The 15,420-nt window shown below is 50.0% G+C and overlaps 2 protein-coding genes across 2 annotated transcripts; one reads left to right on the top strand and one right to left on the bottom strand.

Annotated features, from left to right (window-relative positions):
• The first annotated feature begins 2,688 nt into the window (after window positions 1-2,688).
• Window positions 2,689-4,113, top strand: B3GNT7 (UDP-GlcNAc:betaGal beta-1,3-N-acetylglucosaminyltransferase 7). The gene has a single exon (XM_009883346.1). The coding sequence runs from the start codon at window positions 2,757-2,759 to the stop codon at window positions 3,888-3,890; it is 1,134 nt and encodes a 377-aa protein (XP_009881648.1). The 5' UTR covers window positions 2,689-2,756; the 3' UTR covers window positions 3,891-4,113.
• Window positions 4,114-8,320: 4,207 nt separating this feature from the next.
• Window positions 8,321-15,254, bottom strand: NCL (nucleolin). Its single transcript, XM_009883345.1, has 14 exons — window positions 15,177-15,254; window positions 14,288-14,573; window positions 13,788-13,934; window positions 13,183-13,368; window positions 12,886-12,969; window positions 12,496-12,631; window positions 11,977-12,113; window positions 11,372-11,498; window positions 11,032-11,165; window positions 10,530-10,665; window positions 10,273-10,424; window positions 9,652-9,778; window positions 8,987-9,219; window positions 8,321-8,800 (listed from the first exon to the last, which is right to left on the bottom strand). The coding sequence occupies exons 1-14, from the start codon at window positions 15,252-15,254 to the stop codon at window positions 8,721-8,723; spliced, it is 2,043 nt and encodes a 680-aa protein (XP_009881647.1). The 3' UTR covers window positions 8,321-8,720.
• Between the last annotated feature and the right edge of the window lie 166 nt (window positions 15,255-15,420).

Raw genomic sequence — 15,420 nt, 5'->3', positions numbered from 1 at the left:
TATATCGGTAATAAATTCCCTGCCCATGGCTTCTGGGGAACCTCTGGCCATCCTTCAGGCTGGGTATTTTATCACATGTTGGTTTTGGGGTGGTGGGGAGTGCAAGGATGGGATGGGATTGATGTACCTTGGGATGGGATGGGATGGGATGGGATGGGATGGGATGGGATGGGATGGGATGGGATGGGGGGGAGCAAGCCAGGAGTGTCAGAACAGGGTTGGTGCAATGGGGGTTACCACACAGAGGTGACCAAGGACATTTCTGCTGCGGTGCCAGATATTGATGAGAGGTTTTAAACATTGCTTGGCTGTGCAGGGGTTAAAGTTGCCACTGTATCACACCATAGGGTTTCTGAGAACAACCTCAGAGCAGTGTGACCAGGGCTGGAGAGGGTTAAGGGAATGGTGAGATCTAATCAGAACTGCTCCCTCATCAGTCTCAGATGAGTGGCCACATATAAAACCTGATGGGGAATATCTATCCATTTCCCTGTAATTACTTATTTCCACGCTCGCTCTCACAGCCCACGCTAGCGATCACAGCTTTCCCACGTAAAGGCAGGTTTGAAAAGTTCTTTGTGCTTGAGGTTGAAGCCAGAGACAGGCGTTCCCGAAAGCTCCTGGTTCTCCCGCTTCCCATATGGGGCTCCTGCATTTCAGGGTGGCCGGAGTCCTCAAGAGCAATGCTCTTCCCTGCCCTGGGGAGCCCAAGGGGCATCGGGGTGTCCCACCAGCAGGTGGTTTGGTGCAGCCTGTTCCCCAAAACCCCAGCAGCTTCCCAGCAGTGCTGATCACAATCTGCTCCCCGGCCCAGAGAGTTTCGGGGCTTTGTTTTTTTCTTTTTCTTTTTTTTTTTTTTGGCTATTTGGAAATTACTTGGGTTAAATGTTTCAGATTTCAGCCCCAAGCTCCTTCTCTGGACTATCCCAAAGTGAAGGTGCCATCTGCCTGGTAGAGATTATCTTGGATCTTTCTGGCTCTTTAACAGGGAGCAGCAGGCTGAGGGCTGTCCCCCACGGGTGGCACCTAGGCTGGGACGGGTTTCTGTCACCAAGAGGACAGGGGAGCCATGAGACCATTACCACATCCACCTCCTTTGGCTCTCCAGCTGAGGTCCCTTTCACCCGCCGGCAAGGAAAGGGGCTCTGGGGGTCACTGGGCACCTTGTGTGTCCCCTTGGTGTGGGAGCAGCCAGAGATGGGGCTGCCCCGGGGAAGCTGTCGGGACCCCGGTAGGCATGTGGAGCCCAGCTGCCGCCGTCCGCGCCATCCCCCATGCCCGGTGCTCATTTGCAGGGAGACATGGCCCGAGGCGGCTGGAGCAAGCACAAGTACGGTGGGAGGAAATTGGTGCAGATGTGCCAGCTGTGGAGGGGAGCCGGGCGCTCGGGGCAGGGGAGGAAACGACGCAGTGCAGATGGGCAGAGCAGGCGGTCCCTCTCCTCCACAGCAGCGGGGCAGGGAGGAGAAACCCACCTTTAGCTGTGTGGAAAAGCAGGTTGGGGGGTATTTGGTGCATCAGTAACCTCTGGGTGCAGCCTTCCTGCTGTCCCAAGGACGGCAGGAGGGTCCCTCTCAAGCCCCCGGTGAGCTCCAGGGTTTGTCCCATGAGCCAGCAGCTCCCCCTGGTCACAGGTCCAGCCAGGAGGTGGGATGGCCCCGCAAGGGGTTTTTATCTACCACCCTCAGTCTCCCTGCTGCCCCAGACACCCTGGACGTATTTGGTTTGTTGCAGGCTGGGAAAATCTGCTCCTAAACTTTCAACTGCAGTGGTGCGAATCCCCAGAGGTGCATCCGCCGTCCTTATCCATAGCACTGCAAAGCAAAGCGACAGGTCCCAAGAGCTGGCCAAAACACGCAGCAGTGCCCCCAGAAATGCTGGTTCTTGAGGTGGATGCAGAGTTAGGAATGTCTTCTCCCCACTGAATCCTTGAAGTTTGTCTCAAATGGCAATTTTTTTTTTGGTCCTGAACTGCCATTTTGAGATGAAATGGTGATGCCCGTGTTGTGTTGACTCCTGCGGTCTTCCTGGCTCCGGTTTCTCAGTGTTGTGTAACCCGTGATGCCAGTCTAGGGCCATGGGCAGTACGTGTGTGTTTGGGAGCTAACGCTTCTGTGGAAAAGACAATTCCTCTCTGTTCTTATCTGAAACTGCAATTTTCAGATGACTGAAACAAGGGTTTCTCTAGGGCCATGGGCAGTACGTGTGTGTGTGTTTGGGAGCTAACACTTCTGTGGAAAAGACAATTCCTTTCTGTTCTTATCTGAGACTGCAGTTTTCAGATGACTGAAACAAGGGTTCCTCAGGACTTTCCTCTGAAACAGCTGCTTTGCTGAAGGTCTCATCCTGACTTCATCTCTCTCTCTCTGGACCCATTTTCATCTTTCCCATGAACCTTTTCCAGCTCTCTGTGCAGTTATGGGGCTCCCAAATGAGACAGCAGCCACCTGCCATGTGCCTTGTGCCCGTCCCTGTGGTTGAGTGTGGCCGCAGAGCCACCCCACAAGCAGGATGCAGGTGGGAAGAGCATGTGTGGAGATGTTCCACAGCTCTTCCCACAATGCTGCTGCCCATCAAAAGGTGATGGGACATAGATTATGACCTCTCCAGGAAGTGCTTTTGCAGACAAGCCTCTCACAGCCTGCAGTTTCCTCTCCTTAACCCCTCTGTCTCGTCCCTTTAGGAAGAAGACCATCTACAAAACTGTTTGCCTCTCCTTCTTGCTGGTAATCACGGTGACGGTGCTGCAACGGGGAATGGCCCCCAGCCAGTTCATGCAGGGCCAGCAGCAGAAAGAGCTGCCCCCTCTGGAGTCCCTGAAAATGCAGAAGAGAAACAATGCCTTCTCCATCACCAGCACTTTCTGGAAGAGCAAGAACGAGAAAGCTCCTGTGAAGGAGGAGGAGGAGAGCGTGACAGTAAACCAAGCAAAATCCTGGGATGTCACCACTACCAACTGCTCGGCCAACCAGAACTTCAGCAAGGTGGACTGGTTCAAAGGACTGGAGCCCAACTTCCAGCAGTTCCTTCTCTATCGGCACTGCCGCTACTTCCCCATGCTGATAAACCACCCTGAGAAATGCAGCGGGGACATCTACCTGCTCATCGTGGTCAAGTCTATCATCACGCAGCATGACCGCCGCGAGGCCATCCGGAGGACCTGGGGCCAGGAGAAGGAGGTGGATGGCAAGAGGATCAGGACGCTGTTCTTGCTGGGCACGGCCTCGAAAGAGGAGGAGCGAGCCAACTACCAGAAACTGCTGGATTACGAGAACCACATCTATGGAGACATCTTGCAGTGGGATTTCCTGGACAGCTTCTTCAACCTCACCCTCAAAGAGGTCCATTTCCTGAAGTGGCTGAACATCTACTGTGACAATGTCCACTTCATCTTCAAAGGTGACGACGACGTGTTTGTGAGTCCCAGCAACATCCTGGAGTTCCTGGAAGACAAGAGGGAGGGAGAGGACCTCTTCGTGGGGGATGTTCTCTACAAGGCCAGGCCGATCCGGAAGAAGGAGAACAAGTACTACATCCCCAGCGCCCTCTACAACAAAAGCAACTACCCACCCTATGCAGGGGGTGGGGGCTTCATCATGGATGGGGCCCTGGCCAAGAGGCTGCACAAGACCTCAGAGACGCTGGAGCTGTACCCCATTGACGATGTCTTCCTAGGGATGTGCTTGGAGGTCCTTAAAGTAGCACCTATTGGGCACGAGGGCTTCAAAACATTTGGCATTGTGAAGAACAAGAACAGCAAGATGAACAAGGAGCCGTGTTTTTTCCGGAGTATGTTGGTGGTTCATAAACTGCTGCCTCCAGAGTTGCTCCAAATGTGGGACTTGGTCCATAGTAACTTGACGTGCTCGAGAAAACTCAACGTCCTTTAGCTCAGTCTCTCTGGAGAGCTGGGACTGGAGGGGCTGGGACAACCGATCCCTGCTCCAGGATGGGGGTGAGCCTCTGCTGGTGGCACACAAGTCCTTCAGGGGCATCTCCCTCTGGGGTGAGGAGGGCAGAGACACTGCTCATGGGCAGGGTTTGCGATAGTGTTTGTTCCTGTACTGTAATGTGGTTCACTTATCTCCAGCTGGGTTGGGGGTTGCTGAAAAAGAAGAGAAAAAAAAAGCCTAGCCTAAATGAAGAGAGAGAGAGGGAGAGAGGGCAAAGGGGATTGTGCTCTGCTTTAGGTACGACCTCCACTGGAGCATGATGCACAGTGGGGTGGGGGGAAGTAGGGAGGGACATGGCACAAGCATTTTTGGGGGCTGTTCAGGGTCTGGTTATCCAGGGAAGCCACTCCAAGGGAGCTGAGCGGTTTACAAGTGCGTGAGCCCCTCACGTCTCAAAAGTCAAGGGTTTTAGTGACGTTGACCCTGCGTCCGTTGGATTCACCCCTGCCAAACTCCTCTCTGTGTCCCCACTACGCAACTGGGGAAAGAGACTCTCCTCTGAGGCCAGACCTCACCAGTCCCGAGCCCCCATTAGGGTTTCAGCCAGGCAGTCGAGGGACTGGGGGTCTTTGTCCCCGACAGAGGGTCCCACATGCTGGTGGCTCCCAGCCCCAGCCAGGGCCGTGCTTGGCTCCCCAGCCCCTCTGCCGGCCTCCCTGTGCGTGCACTCGGAGGAATGCACCCAGCCGAAATTCCTCAGGGATTTGTTCCTCCTGGCAGGAAAGGGAAGGGACAAGGCAGGCTGCCCTTGCCCACGGCCAAGGAAGCGGCAGAGAAACCCAGCTGGCTCTGGCTGGAGCGGCCCAGGGACATATCCCACCTGGGACCCCAGCTCGGGTGCAGGTGTCCCAGGGGCTTGCCGCGGGGAGACCCTCTCCTTGCAGCAGGGTTGCCCTGGTGGGGTTGCCTCGGAGATGGACAACAGCCCCCAAACACCCCATGTGTGCCCGCTTTGGGCTCAGCCCCGGTTTTGCAGCGAGCGCAATGCTCCGGGGCAGGTTGGAGAGCATCGGTCCCACCCCGGCACGCGGAGCAGGGTCCAAGAGGACAAGGTGAAGTTGGGGGGTGGTGGTGGTGGTGTTTTGCACCACGTCTGCTCCTCTCAGGGTTGTTGCAGTGTTAATTCTACAGGATGAGGCCAAGGAACACCACAAGGAGTGGTATGCTGAGACATGGCCCTCTTTTTTTGGGCTGAAAGTGCCACTGGAGCTCTCCAGGGGAGCCCCGGGCCAGCTACTATGATGGACCCCCCCTTGATGCAGAAAGACATGCGGCTGCGCACGGGGCCACCGATGCTCTCCAGCCACCGACTGCAGCGTGAGCAAAGCCACACGCGTGCACGGACACCGGCGTGCCAGCTCCCAGGCATAGGCTCTGCGCACGCAGAGGTCCCCGTGGGCAGGGCTTGCACGCCCAAATGTCCTGCGTGCGGGTGGACACGCACCGCCACATCCACGGCCCCGACCATGCACGGCGAAACACGGGCACATGTGCGCTCGTTCTCTCTCTCTCCCCCTCTCTCTGGTGCCAGACATTGAAAGGAAAAAATTTTGACTACCTCAAAGGTCCCCCTGTGCAGTGCCTTTTTTTTTTTTTTTTTCTTTCCTTTTCTTAATGTGTTTTGGAAAAGGCCCCGTTTCATTTACTCCCAGTCTGTACGTTCTCCAGGTTAGAAAACAAACAAAAAAAAAGGCATAAACCAGCCAAAAAAAGGCACCCTCCCGCCAAGCCACGCCAAGTCTCGGCAAATGCCCCTCGTCTGCTCTCTTCGTAAATTTGAAGAGAAGGAAGAGAAAGAGCCCGTTGCTGCCCTGGGCTCAGCCGTTGGTACCGGGGCTGGCGGTGATGGTGTGAAATTTGGTTTTTGATGCACCCAGCGGCACCTGGTCCCTGGGGCAAGTGCCAGCAGCACAGCGCAGGGTAGAGCCCTGAGGGCATTTTCGGTGCCCGCTGGGCTTAGGCAGCACACAACACTCCATTGCTTTCCCGTCCCCTCCCTCCTTCCAACGGGAGCGAGTTCAGAAATACTTTCCAAATTGACACCTCCGTAATTTATGCCAGGTACAGTACATTAGGCTGTATGTATTTATATTTATCCTATATGCAGGGACAGCTCTTGCTCGCCGTAGCAATGTGTACAGCGAGCCAGGGCTGCGTGCAGAATTCTCTCAGTGTTGCTCTTCACCTGGCGGGACCTGTACAGAGAAACCTTGTAGATTTGGTGAATATTCTAGTTTCTAAATAAAGGTTAAAAGAAGAAGGAGAAGAAAAAAAAACCCAAGCCCTCACCTCGTGTCATTGCTAGCGGGTTTTTGCTGGCTGGGGCCGGGAATGAAAGCTGGCAATGGGCTACGGTGGCCAAACCGGTGGTTGGAGTGGGCATTTGGGGGGCTGTGGCTGCCCTCCCCCGGCGTGGCACGGCTTCCTTGCGGAGCCTGGTGTGGCGTTGTAACAAGGGCCGGCAGATATTTTCTCTCTCCATGCACCTCCTCCAGCTGCATTTCAAACCCAGTTAAACTTCATGTTGCCCTGGTGCCCTGCCGCAAGTAGCTCCTCACCTTGGCCACCGTGGGAAGAGCTGCTTTGAGCAGGTCAAACACCCTGTCCTTGTGCTGAAGGAGCTCACCACCTGGCTGTCCCTGTCATCCTCTCCATGGCAGGACCATACTCGCTGCCTTTTTTCCCCCTGACCAAAGCACCACCACAGGGTGACACATCCCCTGGCCGTAGCGTGATGGGGTACACACGCCCTGGGCCAGCAGTGACCCCAGAGCAGAGCGATCCGTGGCCAGAGGGACAAACCCACGTCAGGTTTGAACCTGTCTGAAGGGAAGAGAAGGAAAGCCATGGATGAGCCCGTGGGTCTTGCCTCAGTGTTCGAGGACTGGGGGCTGTTTCAGGGGCTGACACCCAGCTCGGCCCCTCATGGTGATGGGGAGCGGAAGGGCCAGCAAAAGGCGACCAGCACACGCTGGGCTTGGCAGGCTGGGCCACAGGCCACTGGGGTCAGCTTCCCCACGGCACCGAACATTCCACAGGTTGGGCCAAAAAGGCAAATGCTGAGCGGATGCACTGGTGAGTGCTTTTGCCCTTTCCCTCTCCAGCGTAACCCGGGGCTGCCCCCTCCCGCCGTGGGGCTGCTCCCCCGGGTACCAGCTCCGCACAGGGATGCAGGATGCTCTCTGAGCTCTGCGTGTTCTTCGCAGGACATCAACACCCCCCCACCAAAGAGGGGGGGTGAGGACGGTCGGTGCGGTCGGCGCCGCGGGCGGGTGCTGCCCCCCCGCGGCCGGTCCCACCGCCGCCCTCCGACCATTTGCCGGCGGGACCGGGGCACCGGCTCTTAAAATGGCTGATGGCCGAACGGCTGGAGAGGAGCTCCAGGGGCTGGGAGAGGGGGAAAAAAGAGACACGGAGCCTTCCTCGGCTCTCCAGCAGAAAAAAACACCCTCAGGGTAAAAGCAACCACCCCCGCTCTGGTTTTATATTTTATATTAACTATTCCACGGGCAGGAGCACCTTCGTCCTCCAGGGTTTGTGCCTACAATAAGAGACCACCACCTCAAAAAGAGGGGCTGTGGGGGGTTTGCTTGGCAAAAATAAGTTCTGAGCACTGCAGCCACCACTGTTTCAGTAGCTGTGTCCAGGGGAGGTTTGTATCAATGCTGTCCGAGTGACAGCAAAACAGCAGCTGTCCCCCACGGTTTTCTGCACCCCCCTGTCACAGTCACTCAAAAGCAGCGTTGTCCCCTCACAGCTGCCACTGCAGGACACCAGCCAAGCGCCTGGCTGGAAAAAAAGAGGCCAGTAACTAGTTCCGAGGGACCGAGTCAGGACCTAGCATCTTCATTCCCACGCTGGTGGAAACACTCACCCTTACCAAACCTGAGGAGCACCCAGAGGCGTGAGTTGGATGAAGGCAGGAAGTGCACTTACTTCCCTCAAGGCCCTATTTCAATGTATTTGCTTCACACTTTGGGACAACTCAAGACAGAGACAATTTGGAATGAAGCACAAGAGGCAATGCCTGTAAGACTGTGATTGAGCTACAGGGCCTTAGTACAAGATCCAATTTACTCTTTTGTAAAAAACCCCAAATTGTTAGCATGCAACATCACATACACCTTCAGTTAAAAAAAAAAAAAAAAAAAAAAAAAGAGCGCCACAGGGCATGCTTCAGCCGTCGTATTCCTCTCCCTTATTCCTTCCTGCAAGCACTCAGAGCACAGCACAGGTACATTGTCAGGAGATGACACAGGCTAGAGCAGAGCTACTGCCCGTGACGGTAATGACCTCAAGAGAGAGAGAAGGCTTAAGACTCCATTTCTCAGAGCCCTGCTTCAGTTAGTGGCACAGAAGTAACACGAACCAGTTTAGGTCCTTTAATCTGTCCAAGACAGGGTGCTGAAGCACAAATGATAAAACATTCTGCATTTTTACAGCAAAAATGCTACAGAAGTTTATAGGAAAAAAAAATATTTTTGTACATGGGTAAAACATTATAAATTCAAGACAACTCACAGACAAGGGGTAAATTCCCACATCTATCGCTTATTTTTTTAAAAAGTTCCTTTCAGTAGGCAAGCAGTCAAAATGGCTTGCTCTCTCTTCCTTGAAATGAAAATTGTATCTTCCAAGTGGCTCACAGTACTGCTTGCATCTTGGAATGTCCTCCGAAGGCTCCGCCAAAATAAAAGGAGAATAAAAACCCCCGGAGTCCTTTCAGATAGTCTCAGAGAGCAGGAGAAGGGAAAGAAAAGGGGAAGTTTATTCAAACTTTATCTTCTTCCCTTGCGGCTTGTGATCTCCACCTCCTCCTCTGCCTCCTCGGAAGCCACCTCCTCTACCTAGGAAGAAAATTGGGTGAAGACACAGAGTTACAGGTATCCCTGCACAGATACCACCACCCTTCCAAACCCATCCTGACTCACATCAAGAGCTCTGTGGCAGTGTCATACCATAATCCCAAGAACGGCTTTGGGTTAATTTTTGAGCACACCCCCCTTAGACCAGCAGCATTTGCCTCCTCTTACCTCCAAATCCTCTGCCACCACCTCTGCCACCAAATCCACCTCCTCTTCCTCCTCGGCCTCCTCCTCTGCCGCCACGACCACCAAATCCACCGCCAAATCCGCCGCCACGTTGAAATTCACCCTTTGGCTTGGCAAAATCAAGGATCACTTTGTTTCCATCTATCTCTCCATCCTCCATGGCTTCTTTAGCTGCTTTGGCATCTTCTGGGGAGCTAAAGTCCACAAACCCAAACCTAAGGAACAGATTAAGAGACAGTCAGTCAAACTCCACAAGCTGTAGCACCACCTACAGGTACTCAACAGCAATCTCTTCAGAAGCACCACCTGCACTTCTGCAACCCCGCAGGGACCAGGAACATGTTACTTGTCGAACAGCGGTGGCTACTCACAATCGATGGGAGCCCCGTTGTGAGTTTGCCAGTACTGTACAGTTAATATTCTTCTCGTGCGAATCCATAGGCTGCCACGGGTTTGTTGGCAGGAAGGAGCTCATTGAGAAGTGAGGACATGCTGCTCTCTACAAGCAGACCTGAAGCTGTGGTTCCATGCAATTTACCAGCATTAAAGAACCACCCCGCAAGAGCACGAGAAACACCCCGCACTGCACAGATCAGTTAAAAGCTCTTTGTAGCAACTAAACTAATCCCAGGTGATGTTTAACATACCCTTTAGATGATCCAGTGTCTCTGTCTGTGACTATTCTAGCACTTATAGAACCTTCAAATGATTCTCTTAGCGTCTCCTCTGTGGTGTCCTCAGAAAGGCCTCTGACAAACAATGTTTTGCTTTGTTCTGTGGAGAGAGAATACATTCAGAGATCATTATGTCTGAGCAAGGCAACCATCAGTTCCTTCACATCCAGCTTGCTTCGAGAACAGCTCACAGGGCTAAGGGGTTTGTTTTGAAGTAACAGCTCAGGCACTTAAAGAAGTCCTGAAAACTTTTTCAGGACTGCAGTTAGAACCTGATGTTGAAGTATCTACATCAGCCAACCTGGTGCTATCAAAGTATTTCCCCCCCCCCCAACAGAGGCTTGCATCTTATCAATAGGGGTACTAACTGGACAGACACTGCTGGATCAGCACTTGACTATCTAGAGGACTTCGGCAATAGTTTCATCAGCATTTCAGATAATCAGTCATCATATCCAGCACACTTGCTTACGATGCAAGTCTTTCACTCCACAGGCATGCTTAAATTTCTTTTTTTTTTTAAGCAGCCCTAAGTTTGCATGAATAGTATGCTCCTGCCACAGCTGTTTTAAAATCAAATGATCAAACACTTACGATTAAATCCTCCTCTTGCGTTCATGTTCCCTTTCTGCCATGCCGGTGAACTGAATTCCAGTCTGATCGCTCTGCCTTCAATCTCTGTGTTGTTACAGGAATTCAATGCCTCTCTGGCATCCTCAGTTGTAGGAAATTCTACAAACGCATACCTATTTGGAGAGGAAGATTTCAGTCAGCCTGGGAGCACAAGGGATCTGTGGAGATAAGTCATTTGCAATGCCAGCTCAGGAGGTGAAGAGAAAGGCGCAACGTACCCTTTAGGCCTGCCCTGGTTGTTCTGTGGCATCTTGATGGAAGAAGCTTTCTTAAATAGATCTTGGAGAGTCTCTTCTGAAGCAGCATATGAGAGGTTGTTGACAATTAGGGTCTTTGACTCCCTCTCTCCACCTCCTATGGAGAAAATCCAGTGCTATAATATAAGTGCAAGTTTGGGGAAGGAAAGCTCTCTTCCTCTAGGCACAAGATCCTCTCTGGGTGAGAGCAGTTGTTGCTCCCTCCCCACCTTAAGGTGAGGCACAAGGCTAAGTACCACACTGTTTTGGTCACCCAGACTAGCTGTCCCCCCTTGCCTCTACTGCATGTTTCGGACATGAAATGCATAGGATGCATAGCACAAGTTAGGCAACAGGTCCTTTCCTGCTATCTTAAGTTTTCCTGCAGTTCCTCAAATTGCTATCATCCCTAGCAAACTTCTGAAACAAGTAGAATTAAATCCCGAATGTCATTTGCATGCACATTATTGGTCTGGAAAAGTACCTTTCTGATGATCTTGATGGCTCTTCTCACCAGTGAAGTCAATGACCATCGCACGACCATCAATCTCTGCACCCTGCTTCTCCTCCAGAGCTTTGTTTGCCTCAGCTTCTGTTTTAAATTCAATATAGGCCATCCTACAGAACAGAAGACAACATAAGCAAATGCCTCCTTCCAGGAACAACTAAGTTCATGGGGGGGGGAATGTGGAATAAAAATGCTTCAAAAATTAGCATTGTCAGTACACCCAATGCAGGAGGTCCCTTAAGGTAGCTTAAGGACCCCAGCTTATCAAAACTGTCTGAGGAACAGCAAACATCCAACAGTCCTCTCATCTGCATACCCTTTGCTGTTCCCCTCCTTGTTCATTACTATTCGGATTTCTACTGCGTTTTCAAACACATCTTTCATTTCTTCTTCAGTTAAGCGGTAGGGCAGATTCTTCACAAACAGCGTTCTGGCATCTCTCTCTGCAAAGAGACAAAAAAGTTACTTTCGCATTACCAGCTAAGAAATTCCTTCTCATTTACACTGCCAGTTCAGTGACAACCAGAGTGAGTTGATCCAGCAGAAAATAAACCATAATAAGAATTTCTATTTTCAGAAGCTGAAAAAAGCAACCATTATGACAGCTAACTAGGCTGCTATTGTACTTCTCTTAAGGGCATAAAGTTCAGAAAACAGGTCCTAAAAGTTTCAGGAAGATACATATTTCCTCCCCAGACTCCCTGAGTATACACTATTTCTTGGGATCACATTTCCAGATATACTACTCCGAATTTGCCTATCCGTACGTTCGCATTTGTTAATGATACAGAGCCCAAACCAGGAAGATCTGCCTTAAGAGAGCAGAATAGTGGCCATCAGGAATACTGCAAGCCTGCTTCAAGGCCCGATTATGACAACTCCTCTTCAACGTGTACAAGTATTCCAAGTTACAGGGCGTACCTTTCTTATTTTCTTTCATCGTTTCCTTGCTCCTTGCTTTTTCCAGTTTGACTTCCAAACCCATTAATTTCTTCCCATTCAGTTGGAGAGCTTTATCCAGATCTTCAGCAGAGGAAAAATCTGCGTAGCCAAACCGCCTGAAAGAAGAGTAACCTTACTATTTAAGTTGATCTATCTCTAGTAACAGAGAACACAAACAGAAACCCAGAAACAGAGAGGTCCCCACTGGTCAAGTTAGAGCATTTATAAAATAAATGCTAACTGGCTCACATAACCAAAACAACAGAGAGTAGAGAACAACAGCTGTATACCAAAGTGGCAGCTCTCCCTTTAGGGAGAAGCTGTCTGAAAAAAGCTGCAAACCAGGTAAGTATTTATTATACCCTTATCAGTACCGTGCCTCTTCCAGCTTCCATACACTATCAAGCAACCATCCCAGCATCAGCGCCGCTGTACCTCTCCAAACACAAGGCTGCCAATCAAAAGAAATAAGCAGCAAAATTCTACTGGTGAACTCACTTGGAAGCACCAATTCTGACGTCTAAAACTTCAATATTCTTCTTCCCAAAGAATTCTTTGAGGGCAGTCTTCAGTTCTTCATAATCCTTGCTGGGGGTCAAATTTCCCACAAAGATGGAGAAAGCTGAAGCGGGCCCTTTAAAATGAAGGGATAATGAAGGTTTTTAAAGCAGTTAAAAGAACTGGAAGCCAGACTCCATACAGCTTTAGCACATCAGTTTCTGCTCAAAGGTGACATCATTCTTCAGTATTAAGTCCCTTATAATCATCATTTGTGCTGGGGAAAACCCCACTGAGCATCCTGTCCCTTCATCACAGTTAGGTGCCTCACCCAACAGTCTAATAACAATCCATCAAACAAGCATCATTTGAGGATTCCACATCACCTACCATCTGTTTTCTTTTTCTTGGCCTCTGGTGCACTTTTATTGACCATTTCTTTCTTCCTCTTTCCAGGTGCTTCCTTGACAGGTTCTGTTATAAAGAACAAACAACACTGAAATACAACTACAAAACAACTTTTCCTATTCTGGATCAATACAGATCTTTACACCTGTCATACATACACAAGACCTCCTGTCACTACAGCAACTGTTCCTCAGGCCAAAAAACCATGACAGGACACAAATTTTGCTCAGGCATCTTTCCTCTTATTTGAGTTACACTCTCAAACACATTTAAACTTACTTTCATCCTCACTTTCCTCCTCGGCATCCTCTTCATCCTCCTCCTCGTCATCCTCATCTTCATCATCGTCATCCTCTTCATCTTCCTCATCTTCAGAGTCTGCCTTGGCTTTCACTGGCGTGGCCTTTGCTGGAGTAGTTTTCTTCACTTGAACAGGGGTTGTGTCCATGGCTTCATCTTCAGACTCTGAAATGAGTTGAGCACAAGATTTCAGACATGTTCAAGGTTAAGCTCCTTTTCTTTGCTTAGTAAAGTGTTTTTCATGCCTTCCTTGTATGCTCTCAGATGAAGAGTTTTAATATAATTAGTGTTTATAGAAGTTGGCTGTCCCTCAAGTTTTACTGCATTAAAAAACTCTATTCCAAGAATAAAAAGTTTTACTAGCAACTGGAAAATAAGCAACCACTCAGTCACACCTGATGGACACTAGGAGCCAGCAAAAATCAGCTGGGCACTAAATGGAGACACAACACACACACTCTGTATCACTCCCACTAACCCATCAAGTTAGCCCCCCCCCCAGCTCCCTATAACAGTTTATTAGTTAAACATCTTTTTTTTTTTCTTTGTTAGAGTCAGACAAAGTTTTCCTAAATCCCACATACCATCATCTTCCTCATCATCATCCTCATCTTCATCCTCCTCGTCTTCAGATTCTTGCTTTGCTGGCACAACTGCAGGCTTTTTGGCTGGTACTGCTGCAGGCTTTTTGGCTGCAGGCTTCACAGGTATAGCCGGTTCCTCTTCCTCATCTGTAACAGCAGTACAGCAAGTGTTCACCCATACAACTCAGCCTTCAAACTTTACCAGTAAAGTACTTTTTTTTCCCCCATAAGATTTTGGCAAAATTCAGGAAAGAACGATCAGTAAACTAGAAGATGCTTCACATGCTGCATGGAATGCAGCTGGAAGCCCAAGTTTTCCTCCAAACTTCACTGATGCCCCACCTTTCCTTCCTCACCACCTTTTAATCAATAAATCCCCCTCTCCAGAGTAATTAATCATACTAAACTTTCAATTCCATCGTACTCAAATTCAGCAACTTGACTGGATCAGCTTTAGTCAATTTACACAAGGACAAACACATACTTCAGAAGTAACTTACCAGAATCTTCTTCCTCTTCCTCATCCTCCTCGTCATCGTCATCATCTTCCTCATCATCATCTTCCTCCTCGCTCTCTTCCTTCTTGGCATTCTTTCCATTTTTCGCTCCTTTGGTTAGGACAGCAGCCTTTTTAGGTGATGGAGTGACAGGCTTTTTAGCTGGAGTAGCCACAGCCTTCTTGGCGGGTGTAACTGCCTTTTTTGCAGGAGTAGCAGCCTTCTTTGCAGGGGTAGCAGCCTTCTTGGCTGGTGTAACTGCTACTTTTTGTTTCTTCTGAGGGATCATCTGAAATACACATTAGTGTAAGACTCTTATGCTGGCCCTTTAAACCACCATTATTTCAGTGTCAGACAAATATACAGCAATTGCAATTTAAAGAATAGCCCTCTGACAGATTTAGTTTCTGTTGAATGACCTGAATTGCCTATTCTGTTGAATTAATCAAGCTCAAAAACAGTTCTTTCATGCTTTTAACAGACTACTTAAAGCATCTTCAAATTCCCTGGTCCTGAAGCGAGACCAGTGATCTCCCTAGCAGCACTCAGTAGCTTGAAATTTTTAGTCTTGCATATTATTTGTGTGTGATAAATCACGTATTGCTGATGCGCTACTAAACAATTAATCGTCCACTTGCTGAACAGTACAAGGAACAGCTTTAAGATCCCAGCAGTCCTTCCAAAGCCTGAAAATACAGACTTAAAAGCTCAACTAGTTTTCCCCACACTGCTTTCCTCTTATGAAATCCAATTTATCTTTCAGCCACAGTTAACTGACAGACACCAATTGTTTATTAATGTTAATTCTTTACCAGATGCTATGTACCCCCCCAACCCTCACGACATTTTTACAACACGTGCGTCCTTTCGACTTCATTTCTAGCTGGATCACCTCTTCTCCGCTGCTTTCCTCTAGCTCAGAAGACTCTTCTTCCTCGCTTTCCTCCACCTTTTTGGGGGGAGGAGCCATCTTTTTCTGTTTGATCTGATTCTTGGGAGTCTGAAAGAGAGAGCAAGCCGTTAGACGCCGTTCCTTCCCCTGTCCGGCACCACGTTTCCCCTCCCGGGCACCCCGCTCCCGCTGCACAATTGTCTCAACCACGTGGCCGCCCAGCCCGCCCCCGCGGCGCCCCACG

This window comes from Charadrius vociferus, unplaced genomic scaffold (assembly GCF_000708025.1).
Source record: "Charadrius vociferus isolate BGI_N301 unplaced genomic scaffold, ASM70802v2 scaffold214, whole genome shotgun sequence".
Lineage (NCBI taxonomy): Eukaryota > Metazoa > Chordata > Aves > Charadriiformes > Charadriidae > Charadrius > Charadrius vociferus.
This window is presented reverse-complemented; position numbering and strand designations above follow the sequence as displayed.